The following is a 21,903-nucleotide window of genomic DNA, read 5'->3' as shown; positions in this document are numbered from 1 at the left end:
TGCCCTATCTAGAATTTTATACTAGGAAAGTTGTGTGGCAAAACTGTTTCTATACCTGCATAGTCCATCTGTCATTTTACTGTTTTGCTTTACCAAAGAAGAGGGTGACATTTCAGTAGTTTTCTTGACCTCCAGGAAAAAATAATCAAATGCTTCAGTAGGCAGTAATTGTGGGTGTAGGCTTAGAGTTGTATGATTCCACTGAAGTAAAAAGACTCTCATTTGCTGTGAGTGTTTTTCCTTTAATAAAGAAGAGAGAAGAAAAGCTCATGGCTGGAACCCTTGTCCTGTGTGTTGCCTAGAATTTAATGAAAATGAGTAAGAGATGATTTTCCTCAATCTTTCCTGAAATCTCCCAGCTGAAGAGAAACGAGTTGTTTTTTTTTTGTTTGTTTGTTTGTTTGTTTTGTTTTTTTTTGGTTTTTTGTTTTTTTGTTTTAAAGAGGAATGTGAAGGGGGTTTAAACAACCAAAACCTAGTAGCTAGTAGAAAACAAGTGGCTAAATATGAAGGTTAGTAAATAAAACCAAAATGTTGACCCTGGCTTCGTCTTGGTGCCTTTTCTCTTGTAATTATTACTCCTGGTATCCAAGGTGTTCTAATCCTTTTTATGCCAACCTTAATTATTTCCTGTTATAGCAAAGGGAAGCAAACAAAATCTACATTTAGAGAAGGAGAATAAAGGAAAAAAGAATAAATCAGTTGAACTTTTCTGCAGGTACTTGACTTCTCTGTGTTAGTGTTCCTTCCACAGGAAAACTTCAATATTTCTGAGTGTAAAATTATGATACAGTCTTGAGAACTGTTAATAATTTGAGCTGAAATGGTTTCTTATTTTCTTCATTTATTTGATTTGACCCTTTCAACTAAAAAAAGTGAAATAATATTAATACAGTACCCTTGTTTATAAAGCAAGGACAGAATATGAAGAGTGAAATGGTCTTTTTTGCTGTCATAGTTCGAGACAGTATAACTGCTGTTAAGCATGTTCTAGAACCAATGCTTTGTATTGAAGGAATACAATTCAGTCTCAATCTGTGTCACTGTGCAGGAATGTTAAATGTTTTCAAGTTACTGTCATCTTTTAAAACAACTTAAAATCTTGTGAATTTCTTTCAGTTCAACAGCAGCATAGCAGTGCAGCAGCTGCTGCCCAACAAGGTGGCTACGAAATTCCAGCAAGATTAAGGACCCTTCATAATCTTGTTATTCAGTACGCATCCCAGGGTAGATATGAGGTTGCTGTACCTCTTTGTAAACAAGCTCTTGAAGATCTGGAGAAGACTTCAGGTCATGATCATCCCGATGTTGCCACTATGTTGAACATACTTGCTTTGGTGTACAGGTTTGTATAGCAACAGATAAATGTCAGCTAACTAAATATTTAATATTTGGCTATAGGCTATCAGCGTTCAGCATTTATTTTCCGTTCCCTGTTTTTTATTAAAACCTTCAAGAAGTTTCAGCAATATTTATGTGTCTACGCATGCTAAAAGACAAACAAATTGCTGCATTTTTGCCTGTGTTTTTGTTTTTAGAGTGAAGCTTGCTTATTTATTTGGTTTACTGAGGGGGCATGTCTTGATTACCCACTTACAGATGATCTAGAGGCAGAAACTGGAGAATGGAAAGTCCTTGATCTGCCAACTACTTTATAGATATGGGCTTCAGGTTTTCACTTCCTGGTTCCTGAATGTATTTTCAGTTACTATTCTCTTGTAGTAGCCAGTCTTTAGGCCAGTAATGAAGCCAGCTTCACTGTTATGACTTCCTCTTCTGAATCCCCAATATTAATTATGACTCTCTTTAAAATTTAGAGACCAGAACAAGTACAAAGATGCAGCAAATCTCCTGAATGATGCCTTGGCTATCCGTGAAAAGACTTTGGGCAAAGATCATCCAGCGGTTTGTATACATGCAACATCATGTTTTTAGTTGTGTTTTTGACTGTTTGTTTTTGTTTGTTTGTTTGTTTGTTTTTTTCCCCCAACTCATTCTAATATTAAACTCAACAGGAAAGGTTTTTAAGACCTGGCTTATCTCTAAACAGCACAGGTAGGAGGTCACACTGTAAAATTCTTCGTTTTCTCTTAAATATTTAATGTGCCTTTTGAAGGTCATATTCGATGCTGTTTCACCACGAATGATCTGCACTTACTTGATTTTTGGATCGGATTGCATGGATCTTCTATGGGAGATTAATTTGTGAAGAAAGATTTTAAATTTGCTTACTCAGATCACTTTCTCAAACTTGAAATGAAGGCATACTTCTGATTTGTTTTGCTGCTGCCTTTAAATGAAACATAAATCAAACACTTGTACTTGGTGTTTAAAATTGGGGTATCTCACATCATGCAGCCTGTGTCAAAGTGAGGTGGATCTGAGTATAATTTTGATGGGTAACTTTGTAAGACAAGAATGTACTAAATGTCATTTCCACAAATGAATTATTTCATGATTTTATTTGTTTTTGATTTTAGATTTCTTTTTGTGTGTGTATTGTTTGGCAATGTTTATTTCTTTATTTGCAAATTTCAAGAGGTCTGCATTGTGGAAAATTTGAAAGCATCAGTGCATTGCAGATACATTAATTTTGATGGTATTTGTCAGATATTTGTATCTGCAAATTCCAATAAGTAATATTTCTATTCTGTTGGCAGGTGGCAGCAACTCTAAACAATCTTGCAGTACTTTATGGTAAACGTGGAAAGTACAAAGAAGCAGAACCTTTGTGTAAGCGAGCTCTGGAAATCAGAGAAAAGGTATGACTGAAAAAAATAGAGCACCTTTGAATGGATTTTTGTAGGGGTGGGAGTAAACGTCCTTACATTTGGTTTATGTTTTATTTGGATAGATCTGTCAGATTAATCACAGTAGTTACCAATGTCTGAAGTACAAAACGGTATTAAATTTCAGTAGTCCTACAGAGCTGTTAGAGCACTCTGGGTGTATTGTAAATTACGTATTTTCTAATAAACCTCTCTACCTTTTTCTCTCATTTTGATTGAATAATCTTTGATTTGACAAGAGCATTGTAATTTAAAAAATAAATATCAGTAAAGCTTTTAATTTGGTTATTCTCAGTCTGTGGATATTTATTCTAGTCCATGTGACTGAGTATCTCCATCTTCAGACTTCTTCGCATAATACAGCACATATAGCATAGTTCTTACTGCCAATTGTTCTACAACCTTCTCAGTTTGTAATAGAATTGAGTGGTTTTCATGTCCTTCTATTGCAAGATTTGCTTTCATCATCCTTATGTTGCAATTCTTGAGGAATAAAATACAATGGGTCATGTCTAACTAATGCATTTCTAAACCCTGATATAATGACTGGAGAATGTTTTAATACAAGTTTTTTGATTTTTCAGGTGCTGGGGAAAGATCACCCTGATGTTGCCAAACAGTTAAATAACTTGGCTTTACTATGCCAGAACCAGGGTAAATATGAAGAGGTAGAATACTACTATCAGAGGGCACTGGAGATTTACCAAACTAAGCTGGGACCAGATGATCCAAATGTTGCAAAAACAAAGAATAACCTGGTAAGCCTTTTATAAATAAATCTAAGAAAAAGTAACATTTTTTGATGAATTGAACATACCTTCATTCAGAATGTATTTGTTATATTATTTATCGAACCTAAATAAAACAGTGTGCTGATACCTTTTTTGGGGGGGGGGTATTTTGTTTTTAGGCATCTTGCTATCTAAAACAAGGCAAATTTAAGCAAGCAGAAACTTTATACAAAGAGATTCTTACTCGTGCTCATGAACGGGAATTTGGCTCTGTAGATGGTAAGTAACTTAGTCCCTAGATTTGAATGTGTATTTGATTTTTTGTAGTTAAGAAATAAAATCTGTGGGAGAGCAATTGTATCCTGGTTAAAATTGTTGTCTGCTTGAGGCAGATTTAAAAAGTGAGATTACAAATGCATTGAAGTACTGCAAAACACATCATAAGAAAGTGTTTAGATACAACAATAACGTTTATTTCAAAAGGAGAGTTTTTCTTAAATGAGGGAAACTTGTTTAGGTTTATGTCTCATGCATCATATTTCTGGCATAATTTATGTACAACAGAAACTAATTTTCCTATTTTTATAGAGTCAAAAAAATAGGTCACTTTCCATTCACAGAAAAGTCAGTACAGATTTTTCATGACATAATAAATATATTGTTAATACAAGTCCTTCATTAATACAATTAAAGAATGGGGGGAAATGTTGTTTACTGTAATTTACACTGTGCATTGGAGTCAAATGCATTTCATCATCAACTATAAATCAGAGAGAAGAACTTTCATTGCATTCTCTGATGGTAGCATATGCACCACTAGGATGTCAAAACAGTTGTTATGATAAGAGAAAAAAATGTGTGTTTGCTAGCACATAACTAGGCGCATGACAAATTGGTGTCAATACGTATGGGTTTCAAAGCTTCTCAGAAGTAACTGTTCCTAAGTTCAGATAACAAAAAGACAGATTTGGAAAACTGTAAAAGAAGAAAGTTTTATTGATCTTGTGCTACTTTCTGTAGTACAGACAATGATTTTCTCTGTTACGGTAGTCGCATAACTCTGTGGTTCTCAGCCTTATTTCAAAAGGGTGAAAATATTGCAATGAATGCTTTGTAGCTTTGTACTTCTATAAAGTATTTTCTTCTGTTTCATCAGATGAAAATAAGCCTATTTGGATGCATGCAGAAGAGAGGGAAGAATGCAAAGTAAGGCCGTTGTCATCATCTTTTTTATGGAGTTTTTATTAAATAAAAATAATTGATTTATAACTTAAATATTGTTATTTTTGTTTTTAGGGAAAACAAAAAGATGGCACATCTTTTGGAGAATATGGTGGCTGGTACAAAGCTTGCAAAGTGGATAGGTAGGTATTTTTTTTACAGGACAAACCAGATAGCAGCACGCAGCATCCAACAATGTCAGATTAAAGCATGTTCAAAACGAAAACAAACCAGCAACTTGCTTGGGGCTACAAAAACTATAGTATTAGATATTCAGGCCCAAAACTGGGTTTCAGGAACACAGACAGTAGCAGTTTTCATGTCCTGAGGCTGCTTTTAATCTAGGCTGATGAGATCTAGTGTAGGTCACCTTTCTTTTTATACAGTTGGCTGGCATACATGCTCTCTCTGACATTGCCCCAGCAAAACCTGTAGAGAAGACCAGAAGAAAAAAGGAGACTGTGCAAATAATCATAGAAACATAGAGTGGTTTGGGTTGGAAGGGACCTTAAAGATCACCCAATCCCACAACCCCCTGTCATGGGCAGGGACACTTTCCAGTATATCAGGTTGTCCAAAGCCCCATCCAGCCTGGCCTTGAACACCTCCAGGGATGGGGCATCCACAGATTTGCTGGGCAACCTGTTCCTGTGCCTCACTACCCTCAAGAGTGAAGAATTTCCTCCTAACATCTAATCTAAATCTACCCTCTTTTAGTTTAAAGCCATTCTTCCCTGTCCCTTGTCTCCCTTGTCACTCCACTCCCTGACCAAGAGTCCCTCCCCAGCATTCCTGTAGGCCCCCTTTAAGTACTGGAAGGCTGCTGTAAAGTCTCCCTGGAGCCTTCTTTTCTCCTGGCTGAACAATCCCAGCTCTCTCAGTGTTCATAGGAGAGGTGCTCCCGCCCCTTGATCATCTTTGTGGTCTTCCTCTGGAGTTGTAGTATCTCCATGTCCTTCTTGTGCTGGGGGCTCCAGAGCTGAACACAGTAAAATAACTGAGCCTTGGGTTTCTAGCTGGCAGAAGAAAAAATAAATTGCTACACTTCTGCATTATTTGAGTTTCTAAAGCCTGAAGAATATTAGTTTTGTGAGAACGAAATTGTGTCTTTTAAAATGGAAGACAAGTAACAAGCATTTCAGTTTGCATCATAGTTGGTGAAATGTTTTTTGTTTGTCTTAATTTTATTCCTTAACTGTCTTTTTAATGTATGACATGGTACAGTGAATGAAGAAAAGACTGCAAACCGGTACTAGTGATGTTCAGTGAGGGTTTTTTCTTTCTTCACTGCTTGAATTCTTGCATCTAACAAGCAAAAAAACCTTTGTACTGTTGAAATCTGCCCTGATTTTCACCCTGAGCTCCAGGTGCCATGTATTTTGTTGGTTTGTTTTTCATGTTCTAGTTTGTTCTAATGCTTGAGGAAATCCTTCCTCTGCTGTTACAGGAGCAAACAAACCTTCAAGCAACAATATTGCCATTGAACTAATTCTAACTCTCATTGTGCCATTGAATCAAAAACGTCTTTTTTGGAGTGTGAGACTTGTTAATGAAATGTGTTATCTTTTTCCTTAGTTTTATTGTTCAAACCTAGTTTGCACAGAAACTGAAAATAGATACTAATAACTGATGAAAGGAATTGTTCATTTGTTTTGTGACTAATGCATGCTACAGTAACAGTCACTGTATGTATGAGCATGTATGTTTTCTGGATGCTTCGGAGTTACTCAGTTGGACACATCAAGATTGAACTAAATTTTAACCTTTGGAGATGCATCTGAGAAACATGAGGATATGGCACTCCAGTTTTCTCTTGGGTAGCTCTAGAGGCTCGTGACTAATGTTCAGGTACAGAGCTGTTGACTAATCCTAGTGTGAGTTAGTAGTGCAGTTTGAAATGGCTTAACGGATACTTCCTGTACATGAATAAGGTATAGTATATTTCAGGATGTTTAATAATAGCAAAAAAATGTGGATATATTCATTTATGTTTTCTTAATTCACAAACTAATAAAGAATTTAATGTATTCATTTTTAATAGTCCAACAGTAACAACTACCTTAAAGAACCTTGGAGCACTTTACAGACGGCAAGGCAAATTTGAAGCTGCTGAAACATTAGAAGAGGCAGCAATGAGATCTCGTAAACAGGCAAGTATGAAAATTCCCCTCAGTGCTATCCCTGCATTATGGTTATGCAGACTTTCAGTTTCAATATCTATCATACATGCAGAATATATAAACATTTAGCTATTCGCTGGCTGGTGCCTGGTGTCCCCCTTGAATTTCAGTCTGATCGAGTGATAAATCAATACCATCCAAACAGTTAATTGCTATGGCAGTGACACCATGTACCTGGGACATGATTGAAATTGTGGGTGAAATTATGTGGAAAATGGAAAAGCTGAGAACATTGTGTTGGCCAGCAGTCCTCAGCTGGATACATGCCCTGGGAGATGAACTGTAGCTAAGGGAGAATGGAGAGTTTGTGTTGATAATCTCCTTTGCCAGTACTGCTGTTCTGTCTGAGATGCACTGCTAATAATGAGCTGTCAAACTTACAGATGTTCTTGTTCTGCCCGTCACTGACTGTGACTGGTGCAGACTGCTTGACTCTAACCTTTGGAAGACCACTACAAACGTATCAGTTGCAGAGAATAGGATGGTGATTCAAGTTTGAGGAAGACTACTCCGCTTTCTTTAAGGCTGTCTCTGTGTTGTCAAATCTCCTGTTCAAATAACGCTTTCTCACTGTTAAAAGATAGGAAAGTGCTTTTGTTTTCTTCCTTTCCTTTCAAATGATTTCATAGAATGTCTAATATGAAAGTATGTAACGCTGGACAAGCAAACAAGGATTGTCGAGATGGAAAGCAAAAATAAGAAAATCAAAACAAATAAAAAAAACTTGGAAAGTTCAATTTTAATTGTCTTATGGAATAGTAAATAGTAAATAAGATCTATATTTTTCAGAAGCATTTTTTATGTGGCCATCTAAAATTCTAAGCTTAAATTCTTAGTTCAAGTAAAATCACTTAAATGATGGGCCATATCTTTATTGATAATGTACTTTTTCATTTAATTGATTGTACTAATTTGAAGTTTCCGTTTAAAGAATGATTTTTTTTTCAGTGTATGGTGCATTATACAAGCAGACTTTTAGAAAAGTGATAGAGCAAAAGGTACCTGGCAAATCTCCTGCGCTCCTAGTGAATTCAGCAATAGCTCTCTTTGACACAAGGTGACACAAGTTCACTTTTCTACAAACGGTGGAAAACTAGAAAGTGTTAATAAATGGAATATATGGAAATAAATGGAAAAACTGTTAAGAGCAAAGCATGAATGTGGGAAAAAAGTTCTTCATTAGGGGAAATTAAAGGATGGGGGGAAATAGTCAATACAGATACTTTATTTTATTGAGAATGACTTTGGTACATTCTTACTGATGTTTTTTTTGGTGTGTCTGTCACTGAAATGTGATTTGAAAATAAGAAATGAATGTGCATTGCAACATATATCTTAATGTATTTCCTTTGGTTCTTAGTTTTACTGTTGTCATTACATGTGATTTTTTTGATTTTTTTTTTTAAAGTGGAGATACAGCAAAGGTAAATACGCATAATATGATAGTATAAGAAAAGAAAAATTGCTTGAAGTTATATTTGCATATTAAAAAGAAAACTTCCATTGGTGTGTAATGTAATATATACACCGATGCTGCCTCATATGTCACATCAAATGCAGCATTAGCCTTGGGCATGTAGGAGATGTTGCTGTCTTCCTAGAAGCACTGAACACTACCTTTATATTAAGGGCATTAAAGAACAGGCAGTGTTAATGCATTTTCCCCTTCTGAGCTAAAAGCAAAGAGGTGTTTTTGTTCTGAGGTGCGGAAAAGCATCAGTCCTCTGTGGCTCTGTTCTCCTTCATGCATGTTTTGTTTGCCTTAGCTTCTTGGATGTACGTGCTAGGTTTTTGGAGACCAGTCAAGTTCTTTTCTTTGCCCTTCTTCCTTCCTGACAAAATCAAACAAATTTGGAAAGTGCAGTTCCTCATCATTTGTTGTTGTTTGTTTTTTGGTAGTGGTGGTGGTTTTTCATTATTTTTTATTATTATTTTTATTTATTTATTTAAATACATGAGGTAAATGAGATGATAACTTTGGAACAGAGCCTAAAGTCCATATGTGAGTTATCACCACCTTAGCGGTGAATTAAAATAGATTTATGCTTTTTATAAGCTGCTGCTAAAAGGATTGGTACAAAAGCTGTTTTGAGTCTATGCTACTCTGCCGTCTGTGAACTCAAATCGCTTTTCTGTGCCATATGGCCTCATGGAAATGAAAATACACGCTCATTATATATTGGTTTCATGGTTCCGCGTGTGTAGAATTCCATTAGGGAAGGCTGTCCAACTCTTCAGTTAGTGGAAAGCAGCTGTTGGGATCCAACAACCTGATTTCTTCATGCCAATACGACAGCAGGCTTCATTGTCATTCATGTATTTGCTCTGCATTTAAGAGTGTACGTGTCAAAAGTGTATTATTGTTTACCTTTTAGAATTGCCAAATTCTGATTACATTCAAATCAGAAATAGTGTTCCCAGTACCCTGTGTGACATGTAATGCTTTTGTAAGCTATTATCAGTGGATTTCATCGCTTTTTACTGGATAATCACAGTGAAGAATAATTGTCTGCTTATACTCACAAGCTATCTTTTGCCTATGTGGTTAGTTCTGAGCAGGTGATCACTGACCGGTGCAAGTCTTAGAATCAGTTTCATTTGTTTGTCTTTTTCTCTTCCTATTTTTAAAATTTGCAGTTATAAATGCTGTTTTAGAATGTAACATTATGAAAAATAGAATAGGTAGAATTTCTGCATGGTTTCTGTATTCTTTTTTACATTGTGCTGGACTTCATGGATTTGCCCTAGCGATGCCCTCTTTTATTTGCTGCTGATGCTGCAAAGTAAAAAACGCAGAGTATTTTTGTATGTGCAGGGTATTCTTCTGGGATCTCTTCCTGTCAGCAAAAATTATTTATGATGTGGACTAGGTTTGTTATAAAGAAAGTGAACATGATTTGGGCTTTATTTTTATTTCTAGTTTCTGTGCTAAAGACTTCTCCCTGCACTTTCAGTGCAGGGTAAAATACCTCATAGAAAGTATTTTATCCCTTAAAGATATTTAAAGGATTACTTGGTAATCGATAGGCATTCTTTAAAACAAGCTAAATATACTTTATTGTCTGTATATCTAGTCTGTTCTGCCTATTATAAGCTTATTTTCTATTATTCTATTCTATTTAACTTCTATAGTATTTATTTCTGAAGGATATATTACTGTATTGTTTCATATGTCAGTATTTTAGATAAAATGCAACTGTGTATAGGAATTAGGTATTCAGATGCAAAAGGTAGTTGTTGAAAGCAGAATCAGAGCAATGGAATTGTGTATTTGACTTGTTTATTGATATGGTTATTTTGTGTGAATTGCAGATGAGTACAGCAAGTAATAAAATAAAACCTTTTTCTGTTTTATCCAATTATCAGGGTCTTGACAATGTTCATAAACAGAGAGTTGCTGAAGTGCTGAATGACCCTGAGAGCATAGAAAAAAGACGAAGCCGAGAAAGCCTCAATGTTGATGTGGTAAAATACGAGAGTGGGCCTGATGGAGGCGAGGAAGTGAGTATGAGCGTAGAATGGAATGGGGTAAGTACAGTACACAGTTAAAGAAAATAGCCTAGATCAGTTATCACCATCACAAATCCTCACCAGCCTATCGTATCGTCATTGGTCCGTGGTTGATCTACTTTGCCTTTTGTGTAATTCTGCAGAATCAGTTAAGAAATAAAGAGTAATATCTTGTTTTTCATAAGATCATATCAAAACCAAATGTAATGTTTTAAAACTTTAAAACATCCTTTCTGTTGTTGTCCTGAACGGTGAAATTTCGTAAAGAATCCCAAGCAGTTGAATTTAACTCTGAGTTGATTAATGCTGATTGAGTGTCCTGGTTATGGTCTGATGTTTAATTGCTTTTCAGTGGGTTTCTTTTTACTGGTAGAAATATTCTGGCAATAAACTTTTGCTTTTGCTTTTGTCCTTTCAATGCCATGTTTGCCCACAGTTTAAATGTTTCCTTGAAAGTGCTGCATCAGTTGGAATCACATTTGCTATGGAGATGTATTAAGTGTTAGAGGTTTTAAAGTAAATTGATGAGCCTAATATTAAAATAATTCCAGTCTCCACCTTACACAACTTACTAGAAGAAACAGCGTAATTTTTCAGGCTGTTACACAATCCATTTGAATACACAATGCCATCACATAAGAAAATGACAGCAATTTCACATTTCTTAAGTGAAATATTACTATCACTTTCCCATGTTGGAACTTAACTGGAGTCAGGGCTTGTTTCTGTTTTTCTTATGTCTTGGCTTCACAGCATAACACTGATGGTCACAAATTAAAAACACACACACGATGTGGTTACATACGCATCTTCTAACTATTGCTTTCCTTTATTTCAAAGACAGTGCAACCTTTCAGTTATTGGTCAGGTTTATGTACCTGTTGACTTCCCACCCACACCAGCTTTCCCATGCTTTATCCCATTGCTAGCAATGGGATATCAATTGCACTGTTAACTAACTCCCAGCTGTAGTACTGCTGAAAACACTCTGTTGGATGATAGAAGTGGTGTACTTGCCTGCTTTTGCTTTATGGGAGGGGAAGTAGCCTACTTTGCAATACTGAGCGCTCTGAAGTTTAGTTTCTCTTACAATAGCAATCTTTTTGTTTGTTTGTCTGTTTTTAAGCCACACTTCACAAATATTAGAAATATACAAGTTCCAAAGAAACCTTGATAAAACATACACTGGTTTAGTTTCAAAGGAGAATGTTCTTTCCGTCTTTTCTTTCGTCTCCTTGTCATTGTTTTCTTGGCATTGGTGTTCTCAGTGCCAAGACAGTCAATCAGCATCTCTCGTGAATAACACTGCATCATTAATAAATCCAAAGGAAGGTTGGATAACTTTTTTTAACTCTAATTTTGCCCATTCAGCGTTAGAACTGTGTACTGTACTCCTCCCTGAATTTCTGCTGTACTTTGCATGACTGTATGTTCTAAATGGATAAAACTTTTTTCTGTTATTGACATTAATTAAACAAGCATGCAGGTTTTGGATTGAAAGGGCCTTCTGGAAAAACAATGGACAGTATTTCTAGGTCAATATTTGAATGGGACTCAGTGATAAAATTTGTTGATCTGAAAAATTAAATTTTCTCCTCCCAAGGCAAATTTTTCATTTTTAGTGTGTTCAAGTGGCATTGCTTTATTCTGGTCTTCATTATTTACTTTTTTTTTTTTCCCTCTTAAGAATTTATATTACATGTTATATATAAAGTGGGCAACTCTCTCTCCCTCCACACTGCTAGTGTTTCCATCTCAGTGCTGTTCTTCCCTGTACATATATGGTGTAGTTTTTTTACCCTTTGTGTGTTTCCTCCAGACAAAACATTCTGATTCACAATGTATAATAGATTTTTAATCTGGCTGTCTGTAGAGTTTAAAGAAAGGCTTGCCTTTTCCATTTAGATTCTTCTGAGGTGCTCAAGCTGACTCATGTTCTTCGCTGTCAGAGAGAATAGATGGAGTCTGTAGAGCATCAAACAATGATTTTTTTGTTGTTGGAAGAGGACATAGTAATTAAGTGACTTCTATATGAAATTCCTAGTAAGCACTGTGTGCTTTAATGTAATGTCATATATTATTACAAAAAAAAAAGTGAAATATTGAACCAAATCTGTAATTAACAATTAAAATTAGCTAAGGTTGTGCATCTTTAAGTGTTTCTTATGAAGCCAGTCCTTTAAATCTAAGAAGATATTTGAATATTCAATGAAATATTTTGTCTAAAAACACCAAAAATTGGAAATCTGGCAAATTATCTTTGCAAATATTTTAAATTTATTCTTGTACCTCAAGATTCTTATTGTTTAGTATATCTGTCTTTTTTATCACTGTCACTTTCTAAAGAAGAAAATAAATCTGTCCCCTCTTGCACCACTTTTAAGAAAATGATAATACATCAGATGGGCATTTTTGTAAATTGATTTTGCAGCCAGCTGGAGGACAGTTAAAAATCTTCATGATATAATAATGTTTAATTTAAGGTAAAGTTTTTTAGTGTAAGGAAATATATGGGTTAGAATAATAAAAGATATTTCAAAAAGCTGGGCTTTGGGGCAAACAAGTCCAATTTCAGGTGTGAAATGAAAGCAGTAAATTTTGTTACCATATACTAGCTGGCAAAAGTTGCTCTAGTTTAATGAGAAATGTCAGACAGTCAAATCAGATGGTCCTTGTAGCTGATAGCTGTAAAGTACAGGAGATAATAATAGTGGGGAGCTGTAAGCAAACAGAGAAAGGTGATTCTCATTCCCTGAGTGATGTAAAAATTAGCAGTTTTACTGTTTGCTGTTTTTTTTACTGTTTTTAAAAATTGGCAGCTTACTTATTCTGAATATGTTAGCGTAAAAAGTTATACTCTGTACCTACCAAATCTGTCTTTGGTCTTTGGACCATTGTGACTACTGCAGCATGACTAGTTTAAGAACATAGGAATAATTGATCCTTCATTAATTGAATATTTCTAACTGGAATTTTACACTTCAGTTTATTCAACCCTGCCAAACAGAAGCGCATATTCTTAAAAGTTTGACCAACATTTGCAATTGGATTTGAGACACAACTATTCTTTGGTTAGATTTTGATCTCCCAGTCACTCGGTAGCATGGCATTTTGCCACTTCCAAAACTCGTGTTGATTGCTGTCTGCTCCAGTTGCTGTAGGTAAAGGCTCTCAACACACATGGACAGTATAGGTAGTGCTGTCTGCACTTGTACCAAGAGTGGAGGTTGTGTTGATTGAACCCCAGATTATTTTTAAAGGCAAGTTCTTTCAGCTGCCCTGTTGCACTAGTGAAAGCAGAGAAGTTTCCACTTGGATTTTTTTTTATATATGTATATTTGTATGTGTGTATACAAACACGTAAATGTTTTAAAACATATTTAAGAGACTGAATTGACAGTTAGATGGATTCTAATTCCCTAAGGGAATGAACAGAATTTTGTCTGGAGGCTAGGGGCAGACCTCGTTCTTCTTAGAGTTCTGTTTGAGGAAAATCCTGACAGAAGTTAAAGCTGAAATGAATGCACCTTGTTCTGTTTCCTCCTTCTCTTTTTATTTTTTCCTTTATTTTTGCGTTAACGTCAGCTGAAAAATCCTTTCCTTGTTTACAAAATGCAATATCAAGGCTCTCCCTTCTTAAAGATGTTTTATGTTTTGTACCAATTCTAACGTGACAAATGCCCAGCATCATTCATGCTCGTTTGTACATTGTACATCAGTGATATAGGCTGAACTGCAGAAACTTTCATGTTCTGGTAACTGCAAGGGCCTGCACTTTGTACTTGAGCGCAGTCCAAATACTCTGGAAAAAAAAATAGTTTTGAGCGTGACCTAGAAATACTGTAAACATAACTGTTCAAAATTGAAAACTGTTGAATTTTTCCCAACAGTTTCATTCAGTTTTTCTCTCTCCGTTTCTGACAGGCCTAGATGCCTTTTGTGGTTCTTATACTGTCTCCTGCATGACGGGCGTGCACCATCTTCAAGCTTTAACTTCTCTCTTCAGTACTGACTGCTGTGTTTTAGCAAACCCCTTAAGATTCTTGTCAGAGCTACACTTCCCTGTAAACTGGCCATTCCTTCAGTGCTGGTGTCTTTTTTGGTTTTCTATTTCTGTACACGTGTAGCTTTGCCAAATATGTATCTAGTCATACAAAATGTTATTACAACCATTTGCTGTGTAATACATTAGTAAAGAAGTAACAATGAACTTTATAAGTAGCTGTTCACTATGGAAAAAAAAAAGGTAGTTAAAAGTATCACACAAGGTATTATTGAAATGGCATGATGGTGATCTTTACAGGAGAAAAAACACCACAACAAAACAAAAAAAAAAAAAGAAAAAAAAGAAAAAAACAAAACACGTAAAAGTAAGGCATGTTCTCCAAGTGCTTTAAAATGTATTTAGAGACCTATTACATGGTTAACATCAATATGGAACTCTGGATGTCTTCACTTATGATTATTCTAAAGTAGCATTGCTGTTTAGTCTTTGTGTGAAATTTTGGCAATTATGCTTTTCTCTACTAATCTTGGTGTTCAGTGATTTGTGTATTTGTCTTTCTAACTTCTAATAAACTCACTCCAACTCAGGTGTCTGTCTTGGTCTGCTTAGTAGCACTTTGCTTTCTTCTTCCACAACTCTTCCTTTCGTAATCACATAGGGTATCTCTGAGGTAGGAAGTGGTCACTTTTAATAAACTGTTTTGTTTTTTGTTTTTAAGAGTAAAACATACCAACAGAATTGTGCTCAGTTGGAAATTTCTTTGGATGAGCACAGCTGTGTAAAACATGAACGCAATATATAAAAAATGCATTTTTGACATGTTTTACGTTTTCTTTGGTGAGAGTTAAAATGATGCACAGCAATTTAACCATACATGCTTCTGATCAGAAATATTTCGCATAATGACTTTAGGATTAAACAAACATGTTTGCAAGTACCATAGATATTTAGAAAAAAAATAAAACAGTTTTCTTTCTAGATTGATGGAATGCTTTCACTTGGGGCTTGTACTCTGTTAAACACGATGCGTTCTTATGAAATGGTAACATGGTGATGGTGAATGGTTTGACATACTGTGGCTTTTTTTTCCTAATTATTATGAATCGTTGCTTGAGCATGTCTTCACAATTCAGAAATTTTTGTTACAGTTTGATGGAAGGAAACATTTTGGATTGGTAAAGTTGTAGCTATACGGTATTCTCTATGTAGGTAATTGTACCAAGGTTATATTAATATCAATATATATTTGTAACCAGGTTTGGGGGAGGGCAAAAGGCTCTTGCAGTTTCACATTTGTTCAATTTTTTTCAGGATGGCACTGGATCTTTAAAACGCAGTGGTTCCTTTAGCAAACTTCGTGCTTCCATTAGACGCAGCAGTGAGAAGCTGGTTAGAAAGCTGAAGGGAGGAAGTTCACGAGACAGTGAACCAAAGAATCCAGGGTAATTATCTATTCTTAGCTGTGCTGGTGTGCCCTCGTTCTGTGCCCCCGCTGTAGCCTAGTGCAGTACCTAAGGCAGTATTTTCTTCTGCTTAGGTAACTGCATGTCATGTAGAATAGAATCTTAAAGAAAAATAAAATAGAAAAACTTATCTTAAGCATATAATGAAAGTTCTTTAATGTCTGAGGAATTATATTTGCTTTTAAGAATTAACTCAATTTTTATTTTTTTCCCCTTTTTATTGCATTAGCCACTTGAATAAACAAGCCTTGTAGAATTATTGGTCAGTATTAGTAGTAAAGTTCTCCTATTCACACAGCAATAAAGGATGATAAATACTACCTTTGCTTTTTTAACAATAAAAGCTTAAATACAGTAAACCTAAGACAAGGATTTCTGTAGTTTTAATATATTAACATATTGTTGTGAGTATAAAGCAAATTACTGACTTGAGCCCTTCTCAGTATTTTGGGAAAACCCAGATTTCAGAGAGCAGAGGAGAATTTTGAAAAGCTTGAACCTACTTGTGCATCTCAAACATTTTGACCTTCAGCGTCAAATTTTATTGATTCAGAGTTTTCACACTTTCCTAATTACCATATGATTATGGTTTTGGGTGTATGTATATTTCTAGTAAATGCATAAAAAACATTCATCACTTTCTGGCTGCTGCAGACACATTGAAGTGTTAAAAATTTAGTACTCCTGTTTTCATAATGGTACTCCTTGGGTGTTTGGTTTGGTTTGGTTTTAGCCCCCCAGCATGCTATCAGCTTTCCCTTGCTGTGGGAAACTGTTAATAATTAGTTAATAGGAAACTCTGCCAATGTGAATTTGAACTGTTTTAAAACAGTTAAATTAGAGAGCTTGGATTAACTTCTGACTGCATCTATGAGTAGTAGAATAGATGATGATGGCAATATCTGAGAATGTGATCTGCAGGCAAGTTCTCAATGTATTTTGTTAGTGCTCCAATGAAGTTTTGTCTTAATGGCTTCACATGGCTGTGACACGTTGTGTACAGCTGCAGTACACACAAAGATTTGTGATTATTCATCAATCTTTTGAATTTTCTTCCTCACGTATCTCTTTCAACTTCAGCTTGATCTGATTTTCAAAATCTTTAATTGAAATTTTTTTGCTGAGCTGTCGCAGACTTGATGTTGAAGGCACTGAATCAAATTCAAGGTCAAAACTCCCTTTGCATTTATCGATACATAACCGAGAACTGCCTCTGAGATGACAGATTGGGAATGAACTGTGAAAAACATGTAATTAGAAGAAAGAAGTATGTAGATGTAGGAGGAGTTGTAGAAAATATGCAAGTGCAAGCCAGAAAAGAACAAAGGAATTTTCTTCTTGCTTTCAGTATTAGTATTTCTATACTTTGGTTTTATGTTTCTACTCAGTTCTGGCTAAAGTTCATACATCACAGTTCAGGTACAGCCTTGTAGGGATATATATACTTATATTCAGATTTAATTCTGCATTTGCTCCTCCTTTTTGTGAGACATGGAAGGGTCTTCAGTTTCTTAAAAGTCAGAGTTTTATTCCCTGTTTATTGTAGTAAGGACAGCTAGCTTTTTCTGCAGCTGAAGTAAGTACATGATTTTATATAGTACATTAGTTACATCTACTTGAAGACATTTGTCTTTGCAGTGTCCTGTAAAAACTCTTCTCCCTCTTTATTGTCTGCATTTCTGTAATGTTATTTGACCAACATAAAAGTAATCTACCCACATAAAGTTAATTGCATTGTGTGGTCTGTATCAGCAGATATTTCCTCAAATAAAGACATTGGTATGAAAGAAATATGGAAAGATGGCATTATCTTTCTTGCATTCCCTTTTTGACAAAATCTTCTTGGTTTTTACTGTTATTCTCAAAGAATAGTTTGTTTTTAAAACATGTAATAAATGTGTTGTATTGGCAGCCGTTTATGTAGGTATGCACATTGAGCGTGTTGACAAATATTACCTTTCTGTTCTTGTAAGATATAGAACCTTTTAAATCCTAATTTATATTTGCATTTCTTATTAAAAACAGCTAATACTCCTGGTATTAAACACCAGCTTTGTAGATCATTAAGCATAGCTGTACATATTGATACTCTAAGAAGGCATTCTAATTTAATTTTCTGAAGAAACTTTAGTAAATCGAATTAAATATATTTTTTTCTGTTTGAGTTTACTAAAAGGGCTTTTAAGTTTTTATAATGCAGATGTTTTGATATTTAATTATGAGCTGAATATTACAATACTGCCATAGCATATATAGATGTCATTTTTGCTACCAACTCGGCCAGTTTAGGTAGAAGATTTACATGGCTCCCTTCTTAGCGATATACTCTGCAGTCCCTGCTGGTGTCTCTATGAAGGCTGCTTTATTTTGAAATTTATTTACACATGATGCTTATACTGTGCTTCTGTAATAAGTAAATGGTCTGATTCTAAATGAGAAATACTCAAATAGAAATATATTATTATCACAGCATGAACAAAAGACTTAATTTTCATCTTACTGCTTGGCACAGAAGGTTGAAGAGAATAAAGTGGAAAACTTACCAGGGAAATCTGGTGTCAAAAAGACTTCTGCATTACTTCAAGAAAAAACAAACTTCCTAAGAACTGTTCATTGAAACATACAATAGCAGAAGCATGTTGTCAGTTCTTTGGTTATTTACCGTATTTCAGAATTCAGTTCTGCAGTGATTTAACTTTGCTTATAGTGTGTTAGATTTGAATTTTTCCACTTATAAAATTTTATCATAGAACAGAACAGTTAAGATTTGTAATTTAAAATGGGAAAAAAAAAAAAAAGCTTTCATTGTTGCACTTACATATACAGCAGAAAAACAATTCAGTGTCCTTGTTAATTGTTCAAATTTCTAACATGGAATGTAAGTGCATTTGCCAGACTGACATTCTTAAATATTTCTTAATTAAAGATTGAAGTTTTTGATTTCTAAAAATAAAAACCTCATACCTCACAAGTGGTGTGATAAATACTTTAATTAGCACTTCAGCAAGGACATAAAACCACTTATAAAAATTTACACAAATTTTTCTATTTCCCTGGAATGTTTTCCATAAACCTTTATGCTCTTTTTGATGAGAGTTTGATGTTCTGTGTTTTACGAATTAACTTTGACTTCCATATATAACCTCTGCTGTACACGTTTCCTTGAATAAATGAGAGGTGTATACTATGCATGAGTCTTTGCTTTGTTGTTGCTAACACTCATGTCAAATATTTTAAATTGTGTGCATTCTGGCTTTTGAAACATTCAAATTCCTTACTAGGAAAAAAAAAAACAAAACAGAAGGCGTGTGTTGCATAGCAGCTGTTGCCTGTGTTCATTAGCGTTTTAGTTTGTTTTTCTGCTAAGCCTTTGCTTTATGAAAACACTTAAAACACATGCTAGACCTTGACTGTTAGTCGTCTTGCTTCAGTAGAAAGAAAAACTGGTTAGTGCCTAACGTGGTCTGTGTGGATAAAACTTTCCATGTTGTTGGAAGGCATCGGAAACTTTGTGTGGACCTGGTACAGCTGTAGGTAACACTGCAGGCTTCGCGCCTCGTTTTGTTGTGTATGGTTCACCAATGAACATTAAAAGCTCTCATTGAGGAGTTCTTAACTCATTAAAGAGCTGGTCAAAAATCAAGGCAAATCCAGGGCGTTCTGAGTAATACAGATACCTTGGGATTAAGGACATCAGACCTTGATGTTGTAGTCACTGGAATCTGAAACTTCAGACTAATTCACAGAAATGTGAATTTCATTACACACACTTTAAAATATTGTTGATAGATGTTATATATGTTTTAGAAATGGAGATAAATTATTAATCCTTACCTCAAACACCAGTAGATACTACTGGGATATTTTAGATACAGGGATATTTTGACTGTCAGTAGTTCCTGTATAGGTGATTACATTTTTTTTCCTCATCCACTGCCTTCAGCACAGTATTCTAGGGTTGTTGTTACCACTGCTCGAAGCACTGTAAAGCCAGCACGACCAAAGATTAAAGCAGCAACCATCTTATTTCTCCTCACCTTGAAATGTTTAAGATAAAATATACTAAAATATTTTTTTGAAATAACAGATTTTGGACATTTATATAGACGAGGCAGAAAGTACTAAACTAATGATTGTTTTACTTTTTCCAAGTTAAATACTGCCAACGTGACAAATTTGTTTCACCACTTTTGCCTAAAATGTTGGAATGTTTTGATGCTCTTATAAGAAGCTGCACAAAAAGGAAAATGAGGATTAGCAAATTAAAAATTAATGTTAAATCAGTGTATTAATTTGATGTGCTTTAAAAACGGAGATTTCATTTTTAGTTGCAATTAAATCAATTGCCTGAAGTGTTTAAGCTCTGAGGAGCTTGTAATTTGTTTTAGATGTAATTAACAACTGAATATAATAAATATTTTAATTCATATAATTATCTTAAGGGGTATTCCTCCGATCAGTTTGGGGGCATTGTTAAAACTCCTTTAACTGTGCATTGGTCGTTGTTGTACGTGTGTTTTTAGAGCTGTTAGTTTTCAGCTATTCTGATCGGTTTATCCTTGCATGTTCACTGTCCTGGTTGCAGCATGAAGCGTGCCAGTTCTCTGAATGTTCTTAACATGGGTGGCAAGGCTACTGAAGATCATTTTCAAGTAAGAAGCCCTACGATATTCTTACAAAAATAGATAGTATTGGTAGGGTTTGGGATTAAAAAAAAAAGTGTGATAAATAATCAAACAACAGTGATTGGCGAGATCCTAAATCATCAAGATGTGTACTAAATGATGCCTTGAGCATATGCTTTAACACTTTCGTGAATTAATCTTAATCTTAAGCAAGTGCTTAAGTCAGATTAGTAAAGACCATTAGTTTTTGTGATATCAAGCAGTCTCTGGCTTTGGACTGTCTAACTATTAAGATGGATATGAAACTTCTAAAATCTTACATCCTTGAAAACACTGCTTTAAAAATAAAAAACAACAAGAACGTGTAAAGCTCAGTTGCTAAGTGTTTTTTCTTAAGCATCTTTATTGAAAAGGGCCCCATCACCTTAACTGCTGTACGTTTTCAGATTTTCTTAAACGTTACTTCAGTTGTTGCTGAGGTTGTAGAGGAGTAGTCTCTAAAACACGCCTGCTAAGTTTTTGCTTCAGCTAAAATAAGCTTATCTTGCCTAACTGTGTATGGTGTGCCCGATCGCTACTTCCCATTTCTTGTTTTTGCCTAATAAGTCAGCGTTTCCCATATTGTCATTTATGCTAGCAGTGTTCCGTGTTCTAAACAGTGTTGTGCATTGTACTAACACAGTAACTGCAACTAATTTTAGGGAGATACGACTTCTTCAGTACTAATGAAACTGTACATGAGGATCTTCCTCACTATTTGTCCGAAAGCAGCAAATAAACCCAAAATGTGTGACTCTCATTTTGCTGTGGAGTGGCATAAAGGTTTAACAGTACTATCTCTAATGAATGTACTGCAGAGGTTTCTGTGGTGTGAAACGTATGCTAATCTTTGCTTAGAGTGAACTTTAGCCAAAACAAGAATAAAAAATCCATCAGGGTAAAGCATAATTCTTTGTAGCAACAGTTGAAGGTTTCATAATGTCATGCCCTAGAGTTCTTAGTATGTAAGTGATGAGTAATTCCAGATGAGTTGTTTATCTTTGTGTGTACATGCAGTATTAAAAGCAGGTATCGACTTGTGAACTTCTCTAGTTTACTTGCTATGGATGCTTGTGGTGGTTCCCACAGATGGGTGTTTATGCTTTGAGTAAGACTTGGGCTAGGGTTTTAGAGGGTGTATATTGATCTCAGTAGGTCTGTTTCAGTACTGTAGTTGAAAATCGGGAAAAGATGTTTGTTAGAATAAGGAAGTCCCTCAAAACAACATAAACAAGGCCGGTTCTCTCTAGCTCCTTGTATTTGTTTCTTCCTATTTGTTAAAGTTAGTAATTTTGTTTATTTGCTTGAACTATCTGGGCATCTGCATAATTTCTTTTTT

The 21,903-nt window shown here is 35.1% G+C and overlaps 1 protein-coding gene across 7 annotated transcripts in view; it reads left to right on the top strand.

Annotated features, from left to right (window-relative positions):
* The window catches only part of KLC1 (kinesin light chain 1), a 49,620-nt gene that overhangs the window by 22,553 nt on the left and 5,164 nt on the right, over positions 1-21,903 (top strand). For 2 of the 7 annotated variants that reach the window (XM_038179587.2, XM_013108862.5), the window contains exons 5-15: positions 1,120-1,345; positions 1,818-1,905; positions 2,661-2,762; positions 3,374-3,547; positions 3,700-3,799; positions 4,677-4,726; positions 4,817-4,884; positions 6,783-6,891; positions 10,288-10,449; positions 15,749-15,879; positions 20,486-20,552. In XM_038179587.2, the coding sequence (XP_038035515.1) occupies positions 1,120-1,345; positions 1,818-1,905; positions 2,661-2,762; positions 3,374-3,547; positions 3,700-3,799; positions 4,677-4,726; positions 4,817-4,884; positions 6,783-6,891; positions 10,288-10,449; positions 15,749-15,879; positions 20,486-20,552 (1,277 nt within the window). Of the gene's footprint in view, positions 1-1,119; positions 1,346-1,817; positions 1,906-2,660; positions 2,763-3,373; positions 3,548-3,699; positions 3,800-4,676; positions 4,727-4,816; positions 4,885-6,782; positions 6,892-10,287; positions 10,450-14,355; positions 15,024-15,748; positions 15,880-20,485; positions 20,553-21,903 lie in introns of those variants that run through there. The other 5 variants (XM_072038244.1, XM_072038245.1, XM_038179588.2 and 2 more) reach the window with 5 other exon arrangements.

The sequence above is a fragment of the Anas platyrhynchos genome, chromosome 5 (genome assembly GCF_047663525.1).
Source record: "Anas platyrhynchos isolate ZD024472 breed Pekin duck chromosome 5, IASCAAS_PekinDuck_T2T, whole genome shotgun sequence".
NCBI lineage: Eukaryota > Metazoa > Chordata > Aves > Anseriformes > Anatidae > Anas > Anas platyrhynchos.
This window is presented reverse-complemented; position numbering and strand designations above follow the sequence as displayed.